At 47.5% G+C, this 24,196-nt stretch overlaps 1 protein-coding gene and 1 gene segment (V, D, J or C); both read right to left on the reverse strand.

The window, feature by feature from the left end:
- The window catches only part of LOC115078816, a 199,134-nt gene that overhangs the window by 22,764 nt on the left and 152,174 nt on the right, over positions 1-24,196 (reverse strand).
- The window catches only part of LOC115078497, a 41,430-nt gene continuing 18,064 nt past the window's right edge, over positions 831-24,196 (reverse strand). The window contains exons 6-11 of the mRNA XM_029581423.1: positions 17,881-18,017; positions 6,528-7,125; positions 4,539-4,838; positions 3,527-3,835; positions 2,011-2,334; positions 831-1,702 (exon numbers count right to left, since the gene is read on the reverse strand). Of these exons, the coding sequence (XP_029437283.1) occupies positions 1,311-1,702; positions 2,011-2,334; positions 3,527-3,835; positions 4,539-4,838; positions 6,528-7,125; positions 17,881-18,017 (2,060 nt within the window). The 3' untranslated portion in view covers positions 831-1,310. The remainder of the gene's footprint in view (positions 1,703-2,010; positions 2,335-3,526; positions 3,836-4,538; positions 4,839-6,527; positions 7,126-17,880; positions 18,018-24,196) is intronic.

Consider the following 24,196-nt stretch of genomic DNA (forward strand, 5'->3'; position numbering starts at 1 on the left):
AGGCTAGTAGTAATTAATACCTGTGACTTTAACAGGGTTGTGTGGTTTTTGTTTTTTTTTTTTTAACAGACGTTTTAATCTTCCTCCTTTGCCAGTGGTCATTACAGCAGCAATGCTTGGTGGAACCTTAACAAATGAAGAGAGTTCCTTGTTTGTCAGTTCTTGTTGTTGCTTCTGCCAGTTAGGGAGGTGTGAGTGCAGGAGCATTTGATGATATGGATAGCTCTCTCTTTTTTTTTTTTTCTGATCCAGGAAAGCAATGTTAGGTTACAAAGCTCAATTGCCCATGCACATTCTAATAACGGGTCCCATTAACTTGGTAAGGCTGTCTTGGAAGGTTTGAGATGTATTTGCATAGAGTAGCATCTTTCTATCAGATAATCCATGGATAAATGTCTCCATCTAGTGGCTAATTTGTGCACTGCAGCTGTAATGTTCCTCATGGAGCCAGTTTCTCTGTGGAAATTTGTTTGGAAACTGCCCATCCAAGGCACCACAGCTATTTTTATTATAATATTAATTATGCATATATTTGCATATTTGTGTGTATTATTCACCATTACAATTAAAGGTTTGAGGTTTATGAAAATGAACCAAAATAGAATGAAATAACATACCCCAGGAGTAGGAGATACTGTGATGGTGGACACTGTGGCAATGTATTCTGTGACTGCTCACAGGAAAACAAATGGGAAAGATCTTGCCCAAGGACAAGAGACACTGCGAAAAGGGCCACTGGGCCACTTTATTCTTACCGAATGTCCAATAAGCAGAGACATATTCGTGGGACAGGAGACACCATGGTAGGGAGCACTGGAGCATTTTATTCTGTGACTGTTGCCCTCTGGTGGCAAATAGTTGCTATGGCACATGCATATTTTTTGTGGGTGGGGCTTATGCTGTGACAGGCCCATTCACAGGGGATGTAAACATCCCTCCATGTTGCCCTACTCTTATAACCTACTCCCCCACGATAAATAATGGAGATAAAGTCTGAACGTTCTACCAGCTGACTCTTTCAACTTTCCCTCCACCCTGCAGTTCTACACATCAAAACCCCACAAACATTCTCTAAAATTCAAAAGCAGGGTGATTTCTTTCTTAGCTGAGTTTATTTTCTGGTTTGTGGGGGTGCACATGGGTTTTATTCGACGCATGGGATAAAGATATATATTTATATATGCAGGAAGGTTCCTTTTTCTCAAGGTCCCTGAATGTGAATTGGTGATGGCGATTGGGTGTGGCATTGGGACTCGGGGGGGGGGGGGGGGAGGGGGAGGGGAGATGGGGTGGGGGGCGACTGAAGATCCTCAGGGACAGGACATAGTGGAGTCGGACATGATGACGGAGACATTGACATAGGTTGGTTTACCAGAGAACTTGTCGAGACTTCGCTGGGTGAGGTACATGGGCAGGGCTTCGTGGCCAACCACACAGGCATAGGATTTCCCTTGGTTCCAGTCAGAGTAGGAGACGCACATCTTGCTGTAGACAAAGTAGGATTCATTGAACTCCTCATATTGTGGTGGGGTGGTAGAGTAGGCCTGCAGGTCCATTTCCTCGTCCCCTTCGGTCCACTTCAGAAAGATCTCGCTGGGCAGGAAGCTTTTCACCAGACAGGTGCAGCAGACCATCTCCCCCTGGGCAAGTTCCTCTGGTGTAGGGGAGAACACAGAGACCACTGGAGGGAGAGGTATAATGTCTGTGGAGGGAAGAATTCATAAGAAGATAAGGTTTGCCATACTGGATTAGACCAAAGGTCCATCAAACACATCATGATAGATTGGGCAAGAGGGCCAGGGTGTGGACTAGAACAGGAGTGGAGGATTTCAGAAGACAAGCAACTCATATTCAACATGCCAGTCCCACAGTTACTCCGCACACCTATTTCACCTTCCCGCATTTAGCATACTTATTTCATATTAGCAGATCTGTCCCACTGCCCTACATTCAGCATTCATATCAGGAAGCAATGGTTGGGGTGAGTATAGCGAGAAGGGGTGGACTCACTTTTTTTCTTGAAGATGGTCTTCACGATGGGGGCTGTGAGCCCTGGATACTCCATGGTGCAGGTAAAGGGCTCACTGGATTCCCAGTCCTCGTTACAGATCTCCAGGTAGCTGGTGACGCTGTAGGAGCCATTGTTGTGCTGCACGGCGTCTTCGGTTATGATCACCTTCTCTCCTGACTTCTGGCGGTTCCAGGTGAAGCTGTAGCCACTGTTTTTGGGCAGGTTGGAGGCCAAGCAGCCAACTTTTGGCCTCTTGTTGATCAGCAGGTCCTCAGGCGTTGGGGGAAGCAAGAAGACATCAATGCGAAGGCAGTTTAGACCATCTGATGGAGGAAGAGATGAGAGGAGTTCGGTAAGGTTGGGTTTAAACTATTGGGAGAGGCAAAAGTCATGGTTTGAAGTGTCATTGTCCCTTTTAAAATGACGCCGTCACTGAATGATTAACAGTCCATTGACCATGATGGTTACTGGGTGAAGGGAATCCATGGGCTTCTTCCTGAAGTTCCCAAGGTGTGCACACAGGAGAACGTTGCCTTGCTTGAGCCAATCCCTGTGGTTCTCCAGGTGTGCACGCAAGAAGTATGTTCCGATACCCGAACATATCCCTAAGGCTGTCCATGCATGTACAATCCGCCCAGTTTTCAAAACTGTCCGATGTACATTGCACATCTAAGTAGAGGGGTGGAGATTTCTACTAGTATTTATAAACCGCATGGCGGGAGATGCACAATTTGTACAATAATGCTTCTTTCTGCCCCGAAACCACATGTGTATGTTGTGGTACACGCGCATATTTGTAATCCATGTTAGATAGCTTCATTGGATATCATGGAATACAAGAATTTTTACATAAAAGCAGGAATACGTATACTTTTTCTACGTATAAAAAAAAGAAACCATGCATGAAATTGCAGCAAAGCATGCGCAATAACCCAGATTTAAATACAGAGGCAAGTATTGTGTGAAGTATGCACGTTCTCCGTTTCTGAAAATACTTGTGCACCTATTTGGAATCAGCAGTTCACACTCTGCCAGTTCCACCTCCCCTGACCTTCATCAGTTCACCTGGACCTCCCACCCAAAAACTGCAGACAAAAGACGGGTGCGATTTCAGTTGTGTGAGTCAAGTAGCTGGTGTCAAAGTTTGGAAATGTATGCGAATATACCCTCTTCCAAAATAGTACCGTGCAGTGCGTACTTCAGAATACCACCCTGGACTGCTCTTAGGCTGCTCCTTTTTTCTCTGTTAAAACGTACACGTGATAGTGCAAGTATGCACACACTCTTGAGGTTTATAAAATATCACACGTGTGCGTACATGCTACTCCCCGTAACTCTTTGAAACTTTCCCCCGATAAGAGCAATGTGCCATTACCTCAGCCTATTCCTCAGGTTGCCCTTGTGTGCACATGAGAGGAGTGTTGCATTGCCTGAAGTGTGCTAAAGAGGAATATTCCATTATTGGAGTAAATTCCTAATGTTCAGGCATGCCCATAAGAGGAATTGAGATCTCACCTGAACACTTGCTGATGGTGGCCTCAGCTTTGATGCCTGTTGAATCCTTGGCCCTGCAGGTGATGATGGCTCCACTGTTCCAGTCACCTTGCGACACGTTCTGTGTAGAGAGTAACATGTACTGGCCTTGCTTTTGGGTGACGGAATACTTGACTGATGCGGGCAATAAAACATCCCCCTTGTACCAGTCCAGTTCCACATCAGGAGAGGATAAATTGGACGCCAAGCAGAGGAACCTGACGAAGCCGCTGCCGTCTTGCTCTGGGCAGGTTTCCTGCAGCAGTCTGATGACCGGCTTGCTACGCGGGCCTAGAAGAACCATTAAAAAAGAAGTTACAGTTACCACGTGCAAGACAAGTGACGGGCTCTCTCCCCTCTCCTCAGTGCTGGCGGGCTCTTTCTTGAAGTGCTACGTCCTCCAGAGGTCTTCTAGTCTTCCTTCGGCATACCGCAGCCGTGTGGGAGAGACGCCTGAGAATCGGCCATGACAGAGGTTCTGCCTCCTCCCTCGCTGGCTTGGACCAGCCATGCTTAGCTAGCCCTTTGCAGTCAGAAAGCTGCTCTTGGCGTTTGACCTTAAATGTTGTCTGCCTACTGCGACTTAAGCCATTGTCTCTCATCTTACCCCCAGTGGAAGGAGAGAACAACGGACCATTATTCTATTTCTAATATTCTATATTTGTGTATTAATGCTGCTATCAAGCCACCCCTCAGCCTTCCCCCTCTCTAGGTCCCGAGTCCCCCTCCAGCCTTCCTTCTTAAGTCGTTTCCTAGACTTGGAATCATTTTTTTGGACTTTCTCCCCAAATCCTTGAGTTGCTCTTGAATTGTGGCAGCCTTTCCCTCTTCAGGAAGGGCCCAATCAGTGTTGAGCAGAGCAGGATAGTTACCTCCCTTGTTTTATGAGGGGTAATCCTGTGTTAAGACATCTCAGTCTGAGATTAGGTCTTCTTAACACCAGGTTACAACTCATGCTGGTGACCCCGGGCTCACTTTCCTGCCTGTGTCTTACCTAAATGCACGGTGGTGTTGGTGTTGGTGAAGCTGTGCGACACACTGCAGGAGAGGCTGTTGGTTTTCCATTCTGAGACCGGGATGGTGAGCTCGCTGCTGAGGGTGTAGGAGCTGTTGCTGGAATCCAGCGCGGCTGGAAAGGTCTTCACATTGGATGTTAGGTTCATGGCGCCCTCCGTCCACTGGACTGACACTGGCGTAGGGAAGAATTGACTCACCAGGCAGCCCACAGTGACTGTGTCTCCAGAAGGAAACACGCAAGGGATCAGAGGGAAGACTTGTGGTGGAGCAAATTCAACTATGGGAAGAAAGATAAAAATGATTATTTCTAATAAAATATCATATGCAATTTCTTTTTCTGTCTTTGTCTCAGTTTTTCTTTCTCTCAGGCTTTATCTCTTTCCGTAACAGCACTAAATCCCAAGACTCACAGGGCAACAATCCTACCTAGGAAAAGGCAGCACGGAAAATATTACATCAGACCCTAGAACCCCAACACACCTCCTACTGAGAAAACAGAACAAGCCAGACTGCTACAGATCCTGATACAGAAATTACACACCAGCAGAATCCCTCGCCTCGGTCCCACACGCAGAGCCCGGACAGACCCTCACCAAATACAGAAAAAAGGGACCACAAATTAGAAATAGGAACGCGCAGACAAAAACTGAACTGGAAACCCCCCAAAAAAACAGATTCTGCATGCAGAGAGAAACAGAAAGGCATTTCCCCCTGCACTGTGCAAAATCCAAAGAGAGAAGAGATGCACATTTCCCAAAACAGAGAGAAAACCAACGTCTTCCCAGAAAAGAAAGAGCAGGAAAAACTGTGTCCGAGCCTGGGGGGGGGGGGGAGAAGCAGAGAAACGGCAGCGAGAGCAGCAGAACCTGTGGGATCCTCTCACGGGGCCTGAAACAAAACGGGGGACGTTTTGAGTGGTTCGCCTCCTTCTCAGACTCTCCCAAAGCTTCCCATCGCAGAAGTCCCCCATCCCCACTCCCAATCCATCATCTGAGGTCTCAGTCGCTGAGTTACAACCAGCAGCAGCTTCCAGGGCTGAGGTAAGAGAAGATCTCCACTGTCCCCCCCCCCTCCTCTCTTTCATATTTCATCGCCCAGTCCCTGCCAAACCGGTTTTGTCTTTTGTGTTTCCTGTGGGGTTCAGGGGAATTTCCACCTTGCTGTGATTCATGGAGCCGCCATCACGGACAGGTGGAGAAAGGCCTTGTTGTGTCCACCCCGCGGGGCATGATGGGACTTGTGGTTTTCCAATTTCTGTAAGAAGGGCCGGAACCTCAAGCCCACAGCTGCCATGGGGGCAGAACTGGGACTGGCTCAGCTTGTCCCCTGAGGACCCGGAGTTTGATTTCCATCTCTGCCCTCCATGCTTTTCTAATTCCCTTTGATAGCTGCGATGGCGTGGGCCGCGGCCCCTCTTCTGATCTCCCCTTGGTTCTGACCGTGCTCCTCGCCCATCCCTCCATGGTTCCATCATCTACTGGAGGCCAGGGGCGCACGGGTCCCCGGAGGGGTCCTCCCTCGATGCATTGCCCCGTCCCTGTAGCCAGAATAAAAGGTTTCCAGGGCAAAGCCCCCTCCCAAAATATTTGCCAGTGGAGAGCTCCCTCTCCAGCAGGACCTCGGTTTCTGAGACATCCACGTCCCTGACCACGTGGATGACCAAGGTGGCAGGCAGTGACTTTGTGGGGAGGGGGGGGGGGGGGCAGGAGATGTGGGCACAACCCCTGGCAGTACCGCACGTCATTCCAGTGCAGGTGCGCCTGCTGTGACTCCGGCCCAGCACCACGGCAAATGCAGACGAGGGAGGCCTGTGGCCAGGAGTGGGACAGCCACGAAAAGAACCTCCGGATGCTTCACCAGCAACGGTCACTGACCCAATGCACTACAGGAGAGGGACAGCATTGAGGCGATCCTTCCTTCCCCCCCGCCCCCCTAAACCATCCAAGCCCTCCTGCTCTCTCAGCACATTTCTGGGTATCCCTCCTGCCCGTGGAGCCCTCTGCTCTCTCAGCACATTTCTGGGTATCCCTCCTGCCCGTGGTGCCCTCTGCTCTCTCAGCACATTTCTGGGTATCCCTCCTGCCCGTGGAGCCCTCTGCTCTCTCAGCACATTTCTGGGTATCCCTCCTGCGAGTGGTGCCCTCTGCTCTCTCAGCACATTTCTGGGTATCCCTCCTGCCCGTGGAGCCCTCTGCTCTCTCAGCACATTTCTGGGTATCCCTCCTGCCCGTGGTGCCCTCTGCTCTCTCAGCACATTTCTGGGTATCCCTCCTGCCCGTGGTGCCCTCTGCTCTCTCAGCACATTTCTGGGTATCCCTCCTGCCCGTGGAGCCCTCTGCTCTCTCAGCACATTTCTGGGTATCCCTCCTGCGAGTGGTGCCCTCTGCTCTCTCAGCACATTTCTGGGTATCCCTCCTGCCCGTGGTGCCCTCTGCTCTCTCAGCACAATCCTGCCATATCTCTCCTGGCGGGGGTTCTCTCTGCTGTCTTGTGCATTCCTGCAGTACTGCTCCTGCCTTAGCACATTCCTGTGTATCCCTTCTACCGGTGGAGCACCCTGCTCTCTGAGCACAACCCTGTGTATTCTTGCTGCCTGTGGGCCTCACTGCTCTGTCAGAGCATTCCTTCTCAATCCCTTCTGTCTGTGGTAGTCTCTGCTCTCTCATCTCATTCCTACTGTATCCTTCCTGCCTGCGGTGCTCCCTGCTTGTATCCTTCCTGCCTGCGGTGCTCCCTGCTCTTTCAGTGCACCCCTGCTGTATCCCTCCTGCCTGCGGTGCTCCCTGCTCTTTCAGTGCTTTCCTGCTGTATCCTTCCTGCCTGCGGTGCTCCCTGCTCTTTCAGTGCTTTCCTGCTGTATCCCTCCTGCTTATGATGCTCCCTGCTCTCTCATCTCATTCCTACTGTATCCCTTCTGACTGCAGTGCTCCCTGCTCTCTCAGTGCATTCCTACTATATCCCTCCTGCCTGTGGTGCTCCCTGCTCTCTCAGTGCATTCCTGCTGTATCCCTCCTGCCTGTGGTGCTCCCTGCTCTCTCAGTGCATTCCTACTGTATCCCTCCTGCCTGTGGTGCTCCCTGCTCTCTCAGTGAATCTCTGCTGTATCCCTCCTGCTGCTTTGCTCCCTGCTCTCTCAGTGCATCCCTGCTGTATCCCTCCTGCTGTGGTGCTCCCTGCTCTCTCACTGCATCCCTGCTGTATCCCTCCTGCCTGTGGTGCTCCCTGCTCTCTCATCTCATTCCTGCTGTATCCCTCCTGCCTGCGGTGCTCCCTGCTCTCTCAGTGCATTCCTGCTGTATCCCTCCTGCTGCGGTGCTACCTGCTCTCTCAGTTCATCCCTGCTGTATCCCTCCTGCTGCGGTGCTCCCTGCTCTCTCAGTGCATTCCTGCTATATCCTTCCTGTCTGCGGTGCTCCCTGCTCTCTCAGTGAATCCCTGCTGTATCCCTCCTGCCTGCAGTGCTCACTGCTCTCTCAGTGCATCCCTGCTGTATCCCTCCTGCCTGCAGTGCTCACTGCTTTCTCAGTGCATTCCTGCTGTATCCTTCCTGTCTGCGGTGCTCCCTGCTCTCTCAGTGCATCTCTGCTTGTATCCTTCCTGCCTGCGGTGCTTCCTGCTCTCTCAGTGAATCCCTGCTATATCCTTCCTGCCTGCGGTGCTCCCTGCTCTTTCAGTGCATTCCTGCTGTATCCCTCCTGCCTGCGGTGCTCCCTGCTCTCTCAGTGCATTCCTGCTGTATCCCTCCTGCTGCGGTGCTTCCTGCTCTCTCAGTGAATCCCTGCTGTATCCCTCCTGCCTGCAGTGCTCACTGCTTTCTCAGTGCATTCCTGCTGTATCCCTTCTGAATGCAGTGCTCCCTGCTCTCTCAGTGCATTCCTGCTGTATCCCTCCTGACTGCGGTGCTCCCTGCTTTCTAAGTGCATCCCTGCTGTATCCTTCCTGACTGTGGTGCTCCCTGCTTTCTCAGTGTATCCCTGCTGTATCCCTCCTGACTGCGGTGCTCCCTGCTTTCTCAGTGCATCCCTGCTATATCCCTCCTGCCTGTGGTGCTCCCTGCTCTCTCAGTGCATTCCTGCTGTATCCCTCCTGACTGCGGTGCTCCCTGCTCTTTCAGTGCATCCCTGCTGTATCCCTCCTGACTGCGGTGCTCCCTGTTCTCTCAGTGATTCCTGCTGTATCCCTCCTGCCTGTGGTGCTCCCTGCTCTCTCAGTGCATCCCTGCTGTATCCCTCCTGCCTGTGGTGCTCCCTGCTCTCTCAGTGCATCCCTGCTGTATCTTTCCTGACTGCAGTGCTCCCTGCTTTCTCAGTGCATTCCTGCTGTATCCTTCCTGACTGCGGTGCTCCCTGCTTTCTCAGTGCATTCCTGCTGTATCCCTCCTGACTGCGATGCTCCCTGCTCTTTCTGTGCATCCCTGCTGTATCCCTCCTGCCTGCGGTGCTCCCTGCTTTCTCAATGCATTCCTGCTATATCCCTCCTGCTGCGGTGCTCCCTGCTCTCTAAGTGCATTCCTGCTGTATCCCTGCAGCCTGCGGTGCTCCCTGCTCTCTCAATGCATCCCTGCTGTATCCCTCCTGCTGTGGTGCTCCCTGCTCTCTCAGTGCATCCCTGCTGTATCCCTCCTGACTGCGGTGCTTCCTGCTCTCTTAGGGCCTGATTTTAAAAAGCATTTACTCGAGTAAAAACCAGGTTTACTGGAGTAAATTCACTTTACTTGAGTAAGTGGGTTTTTGAAAATTGCTACAATATATGCCATTGACTTGTCTATAGGATTTACTCACATAAGTGCACTTTACTTGTGTAAATGGCTTTTGAAAATTGCTACAATAGTAGCTACATTTACGCATGTAACTCCTTTTGAAAATTACCCCTTAAGTGAATCACTGCTGTATCCCTCCTGCCTGTAGTGTTCCCTGCTCTCTCATCTCATTCCTGCTGTATCCCTCCTGCCTGTGGTGCTCCCTGCTCTCTCAGTGCATCCCTGCTGTATCCCTCCTGACTGCGGTGCTCCCTGCTCTCTCAGTGCATCCCTGCTGTATCCCTCCTGCCTGTGATGCTCCCTTCTCTCTCAGTGCATCCCTGCTGTATCCCTCCAGCCTGCGGTGCTCCCTTCTCTCTCAGTGCATCCCTGCTGTATCCCTCCAGCCTGCGGTGCTCCCTGCTCTCTCAGTGCATCCCTGCTGTATCCCTCCAGCCTGCGGTGCTCCCTGCTCTCTCATTGCATCCCTGCTGTATTCTTCCTGCCTGTGGTGCTCCCTGCTCTCTCAGTGCATCCCTGCTGTATCCCTCCTGCCTGCGGTGCTCCCTTCTCTCTCAGTGCATCCCTGCTGTATCCCTCCTGCCTGTGGTGCTCCCTGCTCTCTCAGTGCATTCCTGCTGTATCCCTCCTGCCTGTGGTGCTCCCTGCTCTCTCAGTGCATCCCTGCTGTATCCCTCCTGCCTGTGGTGCTCCCTGCTCTCTCAGTGCATTCCTGCTGTATCCCTCCTGCCTATGGTGCTCCCTGCTCTCTCAGTGCATCCCTGCTGTATCCCTCCTGCCTGCGGTGCTCACTGCTCTCTTAGTGCATCCCTGCTGTATCCCTCCTGCTGTGGTGCTCCCTGCTCTCTCAGTGCATCCCTGCTGTATCCCTCCTGGCTGTGGTGCTCCCTGCTCTCTCAATGCATTCCTGCTGTATCCCTCCTGCCTGCGGTGCTCCCTGCTCTCTCAGTGCAGCCCTGCTGTATCCCTCCTGCCTGTAGTGTTCCCTGCTCTCTCATCTCATCCCTGCTGTATCCCTCCTGCCTGTGGTGCTCCCTGCTCTCTCAGTGCATCCCTGCTGTATCCCTCCTGACTGCGGTGCTCCCTGCTCTCTCAGTGCATCCCTGCTGTATCCCTCCTGCCTGTAGTGTTCCCTGCTCTCTCATCTCATCCCTGCTGTATCCCTCCTGCTGTGGTGCTCCCTGCTCTCTCAGTGCATCCCTGCTGTATCCCTCCTGGCTGTGGTGCTCCCTGCTCTCTCAATGCATTCCTGCTGTATCCCTCCTGCCTGCGGTGCTCCCTGCTCTCTCAGTGCAGCCCTGCTGTATCCCTCCTGCCTGTAGTGTTCCCTGCTCTCTCATCTCATCCCTGCTGTATCCCTCCTGCCTGTGGTGCTCCCTGCTCTCTCAGTGCATCCCTGCTGTATCCCTCCTGACTGCGGTGCTCCCTGCTCTCTCATCTCATTCCTGCTGTATCCCTCCTGCCTGTGGTGCTCCCTGCTCTCTCGTGCATCCCTGCTGTATCCTTCCTGCCTGCGGTGCTCCCTGCTCTCTCATCTCATTCCTGCTCTATTCCTCCTGCCCGTGGTGCTCCCTGTTCTCTCGTGCATTCCTGCTATATCCCTCCTGACTGCAGTGCTCCCTCCTCTCTCTCAGTGCATCCCTGCTGTATCCCTCCTGCCTGTGGTGCTCCCTGCTCTCTCAGTGCATCCCTGCTGTATCCCTCCTGACTGCAGTGCTTCCTGCTCTCTCAATGCATTCCTGCTATATCCCTCCTGCCTGTGGTGCTCCCTGCTCTCTCGTGCATTCCTGCTATATCCCTCCTGACTGCAGTGCTCCCTCCTCTCTCAGTGCATCCCTGCTGTATCCCTCCTGCCTGTGGTGCTCCCTGCTCTCTCCGTGCATCCCTGCTGTATCCCTCCTGCCTGCGGTGCTCCCTGCTCTCTCAGTGCATCCCTGCTATATCCCTCCTGCCTGTGGTGCTCCCTGCTCTCTCAGTGCATCCCTGCTGTATCCCTCCTGCCTGTGGTGCTCCCTGCTCTCTCAGTGCATCCCTGCTGTATCCCTCCTGACTGCAGTGCTCCCTGCTCTCTCAATGCATTCCTGCTGTATCCCTCCTGCCTGCGGTGCTCCCTGCTCTCTCAGTGCATCCCTGCTATATCCCTCCTGCCTGTGGTGCTCCCTGCTCTCTCAGTGCATTCCTGCTGTATCCCTCCTGACTGCAGTGCTCGCTGCTCTCTCAATGCATTCCTGCTATATCCCTGCAGCCTGCAGTGCTCCCTGCTCTCTAAGTGTATTCCTGCTGTATCCTTCCTGCCTGTGGTGTTCCCTGTAATCTTTCTCAGCTGGTGCTATAGATACAGCTATGGTGAAGGACTCTATTTTCTATTTGTAAATTTCCTTAGATTTTACCTGAGATGTGGTTTTGAAACTCTACAGCGGATATTTAGGGGGATTCTGAGAGGAAATGCAGTGTCTTAAGCTGCAGCTGAAGGAAGGAGATTTTACACTCGATCTTAGCCAAAAGGCCAAGAAGCCATGAAAGGAGATTTTAAAAGAAAGCAAGCTGGATCATTTTGAAGCTTTTCTTAAATAGAGAGATCTTTCAAGACATATTTTTCCTTTGCTTCTCATCCCTCTTCCTCACTGATGTCAAGACACAGAGTCAAAAAGTGAAAACAAAAAAAGGATTTACCTCTTCATTCAATTGCTCTTCCACCTCTCCAGCAGAAGCAAGATGGCCTCCAACCTCATGCTCTCTTCTTGACTCCCTCCTGAGTCTGTAGGTTCCAGTTTAATTCTCTTTTCCATTAAGAATAGCTGTCTTCAATTTTCCTTTCAGTGGAGACTGGGGTGCTCTCAGCCCCTCTCTCTAGCTCTGTTGTCTCGAGAGAGCATTGTTCTCTTGTCCTCTCCTTGAGTCATTACTGATGTCATTCTGTTTATTAGTTTGTGGCTTCCGTGGGCTTGAAGAACACAAAGCGTTCCCAGACTCAGTGGGCACCAGCAGACTCAGTGGGTGGCTGCAGATGTTGGTGTGGTGGGCACACCAAGGGCCTTTGCGCTTGTTGAGGTTTCTCTTGCCCACCACGAATCTGTCTGGCACTCGTGGAAATTTAATTAAGGGAGGGTGTTGAAGAGCCTGACGGTACAGGGTTCATAAAAGAAGACCGTACCCCCGTTACGTGCTTATGGGGATTTAGGTGCTCCGGTAAGACACGACACATAATTTGCACTCCCTACTTATGGCAAACTTCAGAAGAGGGAACGTGACAGTACAACCGAATGTTACATTGCCCCATCTATAACTTTAGCAGAAGAAGCCATCTAGGTGGAAGACTCTATCTGTATAACAGGGAGACTCTTGTCATTATAAGGCTGACTCTGTTACTGTCATGGCGAGAGAGTTCATCATTGTTTCGGGGATACTCTTGCACTGTCAAAGTAAGATGCTGAGACTGTAACAGGTTCTTTTTCATGCCTTGAAAAGGAGTGAAGAGCCAGGGCCATGATAAAAGGCTCATGGTATCATGCAGTATTGGTCACTAGCCGCCTTCTCTGGCCACCGGGATGAGGGTCGTTGCTTGACGGAAGAGATGGAGTGGTGGTCAGTGTTAGGGCAGGAAATGCCTCCGTTGTATGGGGAACGTGGGGGGGTGGGTTACGTGCAACCCCCTCGAATCTGGTTCTTGTGCGTTCACTGCTTAGTAATCATCAACAACAAAACCCCATGCAGATGTTTCCTGCTGACTGAATCAGCAAACCTCCCCAGCCAGTTACGGCAAGGGTTTTTTTACAGCTGGCTAAGGCTGCGGTGCTGACAGTCTATTCTTAGAGCTGTTTCAGCTGTTGAAATCATTCCGATCCTTCTGCTTTTTTTTTTCGTTCTGATTTTAACTTTTTCCCCCCCCCAGGAGACATCTGGGTGCACATTACCCTTTTATGAAAGCTTTTCGTGCTCAGCTGTTTCTTCTGTTACGAAGCTCGGTGACTTGGAGGTGGTGCTGCTTTGCTGATTGTCATGAAACACCCCCCCCCCTATCCCATGCAGGCATCACGCTGACTCATCTAAAGCATGGAGAAGGCAGGAACTTTGCAGAGAAGGTGTTGAGACTCAGGAGCATGAGCAAAATAATAGATGCATATATTTTATTTTAAAAAATGTAAGAGAAAATAGGAGAGAAAAAACTTGAGAATAAGATCAAAAGAGGATGCATTATTATTTAATTTGGCACTCCGAGGAATGGGAATGCACAGTATACAGAGTTGTACAGAGAGACAGACAGACACAGACACACTATAGGGGAATTTTAAGCTAAAATAATCAATAGACATCTACACACTATGGGGGCGATGGTCCAACAGCTCATATAGTTGCAAACTACATGGACGCTTATTGTTGGGTTTTGATCTTTTTATCTATTAAACATTTTTAACATCAATATATCACAAGAAGACCTTGCTGTGAGAAATAGAAACTGACCCCCCTCCCCCCCAAGCACTGTAAATATCCAAGCAATGACATGGGAATACTCTTGGGGGAAGGTCTGGCCATTACTTGCTTCTACGGCTTGGTTGGGAGGTCTCCTTATCCTTAGGGTAACCCGCACAGAGCGGCAGTTACAACCCTCCCCATGTTGCTGGGCTGGGTGGACGGACTATGCTGGTTACCTGCTTTCATATTACTTTGAAACGAAGTACATGGGAGATCGCACTTAGATTGGGCCACAGTTCATAAGGATGGGGGGAGGGGGCGTTTTGAAGGAACATGGGTGCTTTTAACGCTCATATTTTCTGCAAAACTTTCCAGCCCGCGTCGTTACTCTTTCATAACCATCAAGTGTCACATGCATGTGATAAAAGCATCCACATGCTTTGAGAGTTGTGCAGATGGTGGGAAGGGGGGAGAGGAATAAAATAACGCATGTGTACCCTGATCTAGACACGCCCACAGAATCACTAAAAGTATGTCCCTCCCCGAATAACTTGCGTGCATTTTTAGCCGTATTTTCACTCAAGTCGTCTTGCCTGGGCAAATGCCTTTGAAAATTACCATGCCCCTGTGGCAAGCGTACTGCACAGTGAAAGTTACAGAAGAAGGATCAAGACTGCTGGCGTTGTATGCCGACGTCCTCTCCTGATTCACAGAATGCGTAAAGATAAGGGTAAGTGATGGTGGCATAAGCATCCGCCCCCTCCTGGGTGCCTCGGTCCTGCCCCATGGCAAGACCGGCCGGATGGACTTATCCAGGGTTTTGTCGGTGAAAGTCAGCGGACACGTGTGCCAAATCTCTGCCCATGATCCCAGCAAGCTGCTGTGACTGGGGCCAGGGATGAGTCCAAACGTTCAGGCCTAGATATGAAAGTACCATAGGTAGGAAGGTAACTATACATGCAAAGGACGTTCCCCCAAGGTGAGAAACCGTGTCCTTATTAAAGGGGTATTCTTAATGTGGAGTCCTGGCTCGGTTCATTTCCAGCTTATATGCTTACTGCGTACAACTTTCAAATCAGAAGGGGAGTTTACCTTCCTGTACAGTAGAAACCAAAGAACAATTAGCCAAACAAGGAAGGCATCACCTCTGCTGAAGATGAGGGACACGTAGGGAGACTTGGAACATCTTCAGGAAGGGTGCACACCTCTCAACTTGTTCAAATCCTTTAGTGATACTTTGCACAAGTCCTGGTTTCTCTGACTGTGGTCCTTTGTAAAGAAACAGCTCAGGCAGGACTAGAACCAGTAATCTTCTGGTCTCTAGGCCTTCCTCTTGGTTGAAGCTATTTTATTTGCTCAGCTGTAATTGGTATCTCTCACCATTAGAGGGGGGTGCACATCACATATTCCATTCCCTATAAAAAGTGCTAGAGACCCTGAGCACACAAGAGAATATAACACATTATTCATGTTTACTTAATGAATTGTGACACACAGAGACTGAATCTAAGAGTTTGATGGATCAAATCCATAGCTGGACGTTACTGTGAGGAAATGTCCAGGCCAGGACCAGCGACCTCCCAATACATAGCCAGCAGTTCTACCGCTCAGCTGAAAAGGGTGAGCGCATCGTGCTTGTTATGCTGAAGTAGCTGGAACTTTATTTTTCCTCAGCCAACGTTATCTCCCACCACTCAAGGTAGGTCATCCCAACTTTGGCATTCTTGATTTATCATATCTCTTGACAACGGCGAGCTACAAATCCCAGAATGTTTGAGAGCTGGGAGAAGTGAGAAAACCAGGACTGGCTCCGGTTGTATCTGATGGATTGGACTTAGCTGAGAAGGATGGCAGGGGTCATCCAGTCCAGTCTTTTGAGATTGACAGGTCTCTGGTGTGCTCCTTTATGCTTTGTCTTCATATTCTCAAGGTGGAGGAACCGATGTTTAACTCTTGGTCCAGCACGGTTATGAACTGGTCACTCTCCTGTCCGTACTGCACAGCTCTTGAGATAAACCACTTTACCTAGGGATAGAACAGGCATGGGGGGAAGGGTTTTTAGATGTTAGTCGAAGGAATTGTGCGACTGAGAAATCTTTCAGATGTTCCGTACTTAAAACAAGTCATGCAATGGAGAACTCTAGGGCTGCCTTTATAATACATCATCTGGCTTTAGAGATCCTGTAATGATTCCCCTTCCCACCCTGAATAAGAATAACATGACATCACTACATCCTGGTCCCTCCAGAAAAGACGTGGAACACATTGTCCCCCACTGATGATGACATCCCAAGTAGCGAGAGAATGTGCTCGTGACGAGTGGAGGAGCAGGCTGTGAACCAGGGAAGCCAGATTCAGATCCCACTGCCACTCTGTGATGTTGGGGAACTCATTTCACTCTTTAGAGGCTCAGGCGCAAACTTACATCCAGATGCATTCAACCACAATGTGATTTCATGGGGTTCCCCCCCCCCCCCCAAAAAAAAAACAACCCACCGTGGCCCTATGGTGCGTTCTTTTGTCTCATGATCAAACATTGCGGGATAGTGGCCCCAACCTCAAGGGACCACCATCACTTTAAAGGGCCAGCCACTTAAAACATTGCCGGCAAAAGGAAAAGTTGAGCAGGGGTCATGGCTGACTCTGAGCTCCCGCACCCCCCAAACTTTTAAAATTAGAAGAAGGTCCTCCGATGAGGCCTGGGAAGTTGTTTCTTTATAACTTTCTTGCTCAGTGAGAAAACAAAATGGAAGATAGATTGAGCGTCCTTCAGTGTCGGGATTCTTTATTTGGCTCATAGCAAAAGCAAGTTAAAACAGCAAGGGCCCAACTTGGGCCGAGTTTCGCCCAATCAAAATGGGCAGCTAACAGGGGCTAGGAAACATGATATAAGGACATATAATGCAGTCGCGAGAACTATCACAAATGCCCGTAAATCTGACCATATTACCCCTATCCTTAAAGACCTTCATTGGCTTCCGATCCCTTCGCGCATCCTCTATAAAACCCTTACTATTGTTCACAAATCCATCTACAGAGACAACTCCAATTGGCTTGATGAGCCCTTCCGCCTCACACTCTCTAACCGCCCTACCAGAGCTGCCAATAAAGGAACCCTCCACATCCCATCCCTCAAGAAGGCTCACCTCACCTCCACGAGGGACCGGGCCCTCTCCATTGCTGGTCCCACCCGCTGGAACTTACTACCCACAAACCTCCGACTTGAGCCTTGTACCATCAAATTCAAAAATAAATTAAAGACCTGGCTTTTCAAACAGGCTTACCCAGATTAGATCCCCCACGTCTTAACCCCTTTGCTGCATCAGTACGTGATTTGAACTTATCTATTAAATTATGTTACATTGTTTAACATGTTATTTTCTACAGTCTGATTTCTTGTTTGCCAGTTTCCGGCTATTTTTCTCCCCTGTTCTCTGTAGTCCCATCCCCTGTCCCTGTTTGATGTATTTTCCACCTTCAGTTCTGATGTAAACCGGTATGATATAACCTCTAATGCCGGTATAAAAAAGCCTTAAATAAATAATAAATACATATAAAGCCAGCAATTCAAACTAACAGATACAATAAAATAACTAAGGACAAATGAACAATAAACATAAATAAAACGATAATAAAAAACTAATTTGATTAATAGAAAATAAGGAAATGACATAGATATAAACATGAGTACAATAAAAACATAAATATGTGACTTTAAAAATATATAATCAAATATGTATAATATAAATATAAAATACAATATGGATGTTATAATGAATCTCTAGGTGTCAATTATATGATAAATGTATTAATATATGTTTTGTATGCACCAAAAAGAAAAACAATACTTAGATAAAGAAAAAAAGGGGGAATTAAACTGTGTGACAGCATAAGCGATTTGCTGCAGCTCGATGCATCACCCAGTTGGATTTGTAAGTCCTCTGGGGACAGGGAAATACCTACATACCTAAATGTCATCTGCTTTGAAATGGCAAAAGGACAGGCAGTTCTGGCTTATAGTGTTTGACTCATAACTCGTTCCTTCCTTTGAGACTTTTAGGCCTTCCATAACCAGCAGTCTCATCATTTGACCGTCCTCAGGGCTGTCGCTGGGGGCACTCTAGCTGGTCACCTGTTGCCTCCTTACCTTCACCAGGGTGATGATGGCACTGTAGAAGACACTCAACAGGAAGAGGACAATGAAGGTGCCAGCTGTGGTCCAGAGGTTGTCAGATTCTTCCTCTCCATCATCTTCGCTGTAGCACTCGGGTTCATAGGACCATACTACAGGTGAGTCCCGCAGGAAGCAGGCAAAAGGAAATAAGAATGAAGACAAAGGAAGCAGACAAGTGGACACAGGAACACAGTACTATTTCCTTACCAAAAATATAGCAGTACTATAGCCATGCTTTCTCTCTCTCTAGATATCGATATGCAAAATTTCTGAAAGAGGGCACTTTAATAGGCCCTCTAAAAGTGGAACAGAGATCTGCAAAGGGACCTATCAAACATGTAATAAGCTTTTAATAACACGAGATAAGAATTCGACTTGGTTAGACGCAAAAAGTATGGCCGACGCAAAAATGGGTAGGATTAGAGGTCGAAACCTCTGGTGGAACTTCCTGAATTCATTTTCAATCAGACGTCTAAATGGCGTGGACTCAATCAGAAACTCAGCCTATGTAACTGGAACCCCGATCTTCAGACGTCCCGTTTTCTGTGCGCATAATCTTACATAGGTAAAATCCCGCAACTGGTGGGACCACAGCATTGCCCTGGGGCGGAGGGGGAAAGAAGGCCAACCGTCTCTCTACAACCCCAGCCCGTCGCCATGCATGGGGGTCTCACTCACAATGTTTACATTTTGTGGTGGTGGTAAGCAAAATTACGTGGCTCGGTTTTTGGAAGCCATTGTTGTGCTTTTGGAAGTCAAAGCGATAACATGACCATGGCTTTCAGTGGACCAGGGACACATTTTGGAAGGCAGCTCCAGTTACCGTCAGAGCTCAGAAATTTGTTGCAGATTCATTTGAAAGCAAACATCTCCCACGCTGGTGTGATATGTGCGGCTTCACAGACCTGTACGTTAGGTAAGTGGCAGGTAGTGAAGGTTGCCATCTAGAGACATGGGTAAATACTAAGACAGGCCTGTATGTAGCATCTAGGGCTCAGGCAGGTCTGGTGTAGCATGCAGCAGAGAATACAGGTCTATGCCGCGTCGTACACCTGAGCGTGGTTGTGATGCAGGCAGGTGCGCAGAGTTTGAGGTCTCGTGTCTCTTCGTGTGTGTGTGTGTGTGTGCACGTGTGATTTTAGAAAGGTCTGTGTGTATTCAGGTCTATTTTGGTGCATAGCACGTTTGAAAACGAGTCACCAAATATGTAGTCGAAAAGCAAACCGGAAGCCGATCCAAGATGGCTGTGTAGCGAACAGAAGAAAAAAAGATCGGTGTCTAAAAAATGTTTATTCACAAGCAGTAATACTCCGTGAGTGCATGTTACAGTTCTTGCTAGGCGATCCGGCGAAATTAACATTAATGACTATTTCGGTTTGAAAAAGGCTTGTGAATAAAATATTCCAGCCAGAGGAATCGTTTCCATGGTCCGGATGACATAAGCAGCTGCATCATTGAGGATTCAAACTGTACATAAATGCTACGAGTATATAGACTGACAGACAGAGCGGGAGTCAAACTTCTCAATATCTAACAATTATCTAACAACATTATAATATATATAATATAATTATCTAACAATAATAATATATATAATATAATTATCTAACAATAATTATAACAATATCTAACAATTATCTAACAACATTATAATATATATAATATAATTATCTAACAACATTATAATACCACCTGTTTAGCTAGACTACATTAGGCACCGTACCTTTTAATTATGTTATTAACCCCATATATCTTAACCCAAGTTAATTCGACCTGTTCATTGTAAGACATTTACTTGTCATTGTTATTGTTGAGAATGTAAACCGAATTGATCAATAATTCTGTTATTGGAAAGTCGGTATAGAAAAATGCTAAATAAATAAATAAATAAATATCCACCCTGCTGACATGTATAACCCCTGAGGCAGCTCTTCAAAAAGAGTGAAACTCGGCCAGAGTTGGGCTCGAATATTGTCAGAATAAAAGTTATTTTATACACCGATCTTTTCTTTTCTGTTCGCTACACAACCAAATATGTAGTGACACCACTAGCCCAAGATATTCAGGCCGTTTTCTCTCTTCTGATCTTGTATGCATAACTAGTCAGGGAATATTTTAAAAAACATTATTTTCAGTAAAAATGCTTCTTGTTTTTCAGCCGCACTCTCTCTTCCCCACTCAGTCTCGTGCATCTCCCCATTTAACTCTCTCTTTCCCATTTTTCCCCCCTGTCTTTGATGGTGGCCACATCCCAACTGCAAGACTTGCTAATACTTAGTGTTTATGGATCCTCGCATTCAGCTTTTAATGTAAAATATTCCCCCGAATCCTTGGCCAAGTTGTCTCCTGATCATTTTCTGGATGTTCTGGGCCCTGTTTCATGCCGAAGCAAAAGCGCCTAAGTACGATCTCCCCGTCTCTCTATCTGTCGGATCCCTGTCACGGCCACATATTAGGCAGGCTGTAGCTAAATGGATTCCACTGAAGTTTGTTTTGGGAGATTCTCTCTAATATAAGAGGCTAAAATAGTACTTTGGACCTGGCGAAAAAAATGCCCGTGAGGAATTCTATGGAACTTTGTGATGTGCGGCCAAGGCTCATAAGTATCAATTCGTTTCCAGTTCTTTTCTGCCAGAAGAGATGACTTTGTAAACCGTTGTGATCTTATCTTGGAACGATGGCATATAAAACACCTAAATAAAAATAAAATAAAAGAGGCTCCGTACTAGTGGGTTTAGCAGTAGACCAAACCATTTCTACAGGCAGTGTTAGGGGTCTTAGAATACCTTTTGTTGGTAATTATCACAGTGATATTTAGCCTCTCACTGAAATTTCCGTTGTATCTGTCGATTTTACTGGCGATGCCCAGGAACCTCACAGCCTCGCTGTTCAGGAATGGCCTGCAGGTCATAACGCTCACTATCCTGGTGTCAGTTGGAAGGCTGAACTAGTGTTGTCAGTGGCTCCAGGTCATCGGGAACAAAGTGAGCCAGTCCTGAGGGATTTCCAAGTGCATTCCATGGACTTGTGGCTCCGGTTTCATTATGTGAAGGAGGAATAGCAGGTCCATAGATGCCGTAATGGAAGAACCAAGAGTGGCTTCTGTCTGTTAGGATTTGGAGCCCTCTTGGGAACTTTGCCATCTGCCCAGCTACTTTCAGTTGCTTTTAGCTTTCACGAGCTTGACCTGCAAGTCATGTCATGTTTTCTAGAGTGGACGTTTGTTAAGGTGGCCAGGAGATACTATTGGGATATGACCCTTTGAGTTCTGGCTCCACGAATGCTGAGGGCTTTGGATCATCTCAAGTAAGGCAGCAACTCTGGTTTCTGGAAGACCTAAATCACTGGTGAGCAATTAATCAGGAGGATCCATCCAGAAGCTTCCATTCAACCTTTTCTGTGCAATGAAATAAAAATCAGAAAAGAAATATGGAATCCTAATGTTTCTGTTTGCTCTTGGTGTTTCAGTTCTACTCATACATGGAAGCAGGTAGGAGAAAGTAGCTTTATGAATGGGAAGACTTTGCGTTGCGTATATGACCTAGTTCTGTGACTTACAGGTTAGTGTAATGGTGAAAAGTCAGGAAGTGCCAGAGGCCAGTGGAGAAAGGACTGCAAGTCATCTTCATGCTGTGCCCTGCTCGCCCGGGCATTGTCTACATCTGCTTCCCCTTGGAACTGAGGAGGGTCATCCGTGCTTAGCAGTCACCCTCTTTAAAGTCTGACTTCACTGCCTTTCCAGCTTCCCCTAAACCAGTCTATGGCAGGGTCTCCCAATGAGATCTATTCACTCCTTTCTTCCCTGAATTCTAGCGCCAAAAGATGGCGGTCCTCTTTCGGAGGGTGGATCCTTTCCAAAGATGCAATGTATTTCTGACTCATCCCCATCAAAAATCTTGGTTCTTTCTAATTAATTTTAATAGCAGGTTAAGATGTGTGGTTCTTCCCCTTCATGCTAAAAAACAAAATTGCCTCCTTGTTATGTTCTTTCTTCAGCTAGAGGCTACAGACCACAGCCCCTTCCGGAACACCAGTCAACAGGCTGTCTGAGTCTGCCTCCATCTGGAGGGGCTGTGGATCCAACTGGTCGTAGGAACCAATTGCTCCATGAAGCAGTCATTATTTCTGGAACCGACAAGAGAAGGAGCTGTTTTAGATCTAATTCTTAGTGGAATGCAGGATTTGGTGAGAGAGGTAATGGTGGTGGGGCCACTTGGCAATAGTGATCATAAGATGATAAAATCTGAACTAATAACTGGAAGGGGGACAATAAGTAAATCTGCAGCTCTAACACTAAATTTTAAAAAGGGAAACTTTGATAAAATGAGGAAAATAGTTAGAAAAAAACTGAAAGGTGCAGCTGCAAAGGTTAAAAGTGTTCAACAGGCTTGGATATTGTTTAAAAATACAATCCTAGAGGCACAGTCCAGATGTATTCCACACATTAAGAAAGGTGGAACGAAGGCAAAATGATTACGGTCATGGTTAAAAGGTGAGGTGAAGGAGGCTATTTTAGTCAAAAAAACACATCCTTTAAAAGTTGGAAGAGGGATCCATCTGATGAAAATATGAAAAAGCGCTGTCAAGTTAAATGTAAAACATTGATAAGACAGGCGAAGAGAGAATTTGAAATGAAGTTGGCCATAGAGACAAAAACTCCTAATTAAAAACTTTTAAAAATATATCCAAAGCAGGAAACCTGTGAGGGAGTCAGTTGGACCATTAGATGACAGAGGGGTTAAAGGGGCTCTTAGGGAAGATAAGGCCATCGCAGAAAGACTAAATTAATTCTTTGCTTCCGTGTTTACTAATGAGGATGTTGGGGAGATATCAGTTCCGGAGATGGTTTTCAGGGGCGATGAGTCAGACAAACTGAACGAAATCACTGTGAACCTGGAAGATGTAGTAGGCCAGACTGAAAAACTAAAACATAGCAAATCACTTGGACCAGATGGTATATATCCCAGGGTTTGAAAGAACTAAAAAATGAAATTTCAGGTCTGTTGGTTAAAATTTGTAACTTATCATTAAAATCATCCATTGTACCTGAAGACTGGAGGGTGGCCAATGTAACCCCAATATTTAGAAAGGACTCCAGGGGTGATCCTGGAAACTATAGACCAGTAAGCCTGACTTCAGTGCCGGGAAAAATAGTGGAAACTATTCTAAAGATCAAAATCATAGAGCAAATAGAAAGATATAGTTTAATGGAACACAGTCAGCATGGATTTACCCAAGGGATGTCTTGCCTCACAAATCCTCTCCATTTTTTTTTGAAGGGGACAATAAATGTGGATAAACGTGAGTCAGTAGATGTGATGTATTTGGATTTTCAGAAGGCATTTGACAAAGTCCCTCATGAGAGGCTTCTAATAAAACTAAAAAGTCATGAGATAGGAGGCGATGTCCTTTCGTGGATTACAAACTGGTTAAAAGACAGGAAACCGAGAGTAGGATTAAATGGTCAATTTTCTCAGTGGAAAAGGGTAAACAGTGGAGTGCCTCAGGGATCTGTACTTGGACTGGTGCTTTTCAATATATATATAAATGATCTGGAAAGGAATACGAGTGAGTTATCAAATTTGCAGATGACACAAAATTATTCAGAGTAGTTAAATCACAAGCGGATTGTGATAAATTGCAGGAAGACCTTGTGAGACTGGAAAATTGGGCATCCAAATGGCAGATGAAATTTAATGTGGACGAGTGCAAGGTGTTGCATATAGGGAAAAATAATCTATGCTGTAGTCACACAATGTTAAGTTCTATCTCAGGAGTTACCACCCAGGAAAAAGATTTAGGCATCATAATGGGTAATACATTGAGATTGTTGGCTCAGTGTGCTGCAGCAGTCAAAAAAGCAAACAGAATGTTGGGAATTATTAGGAAGGGAATGGTTAATAAAACGGAAAATGTCATAATGCCTCTATATCACTCCATGGTGAGACCGCACCTTGAATACTGTGTATAATTCTGGTCACCGCATCTCAAAAAAGATATAATTGCGATGGAGAAGGTACAGAGAAGGGCAACCAAAATGATAAAGGGGATGGAACAGCTCCCCTATGAGGAAAGGCTGAAGAGGTTAGGGCTGTTCAGCTTGTAGAAGAGATGGCTGAGGGGGGATATGATAGAGATCTATAAAATCATGAATGGGTAGATGTGAATCAGTTATTTACTCTTTCAGATAATAGTAGGACTAGGGGGCACTCCATGAAGTTAGCAAGTAGCACATTTAAAACCAATTGGAGACAATTCTTTTTCACTCAGAGCACAATTACACTGTGGA

The sequence above is a fragment of the Rhinatrema bivittatum genome, chromosome 16 (genome assembly GCF_901001135.1).
Source record: "Rhinatrema bivittatum chromosome 16, aRhiBiv1.1, whole genome shotgun sequence".
Classification (NCBI taxonomy): Eukaryota; Metazoa; Chordata; class Amphibia; order Gymnophiona; family Rhinatrematidae; genus Rhinatrema; species Rhinatrema bivittatum.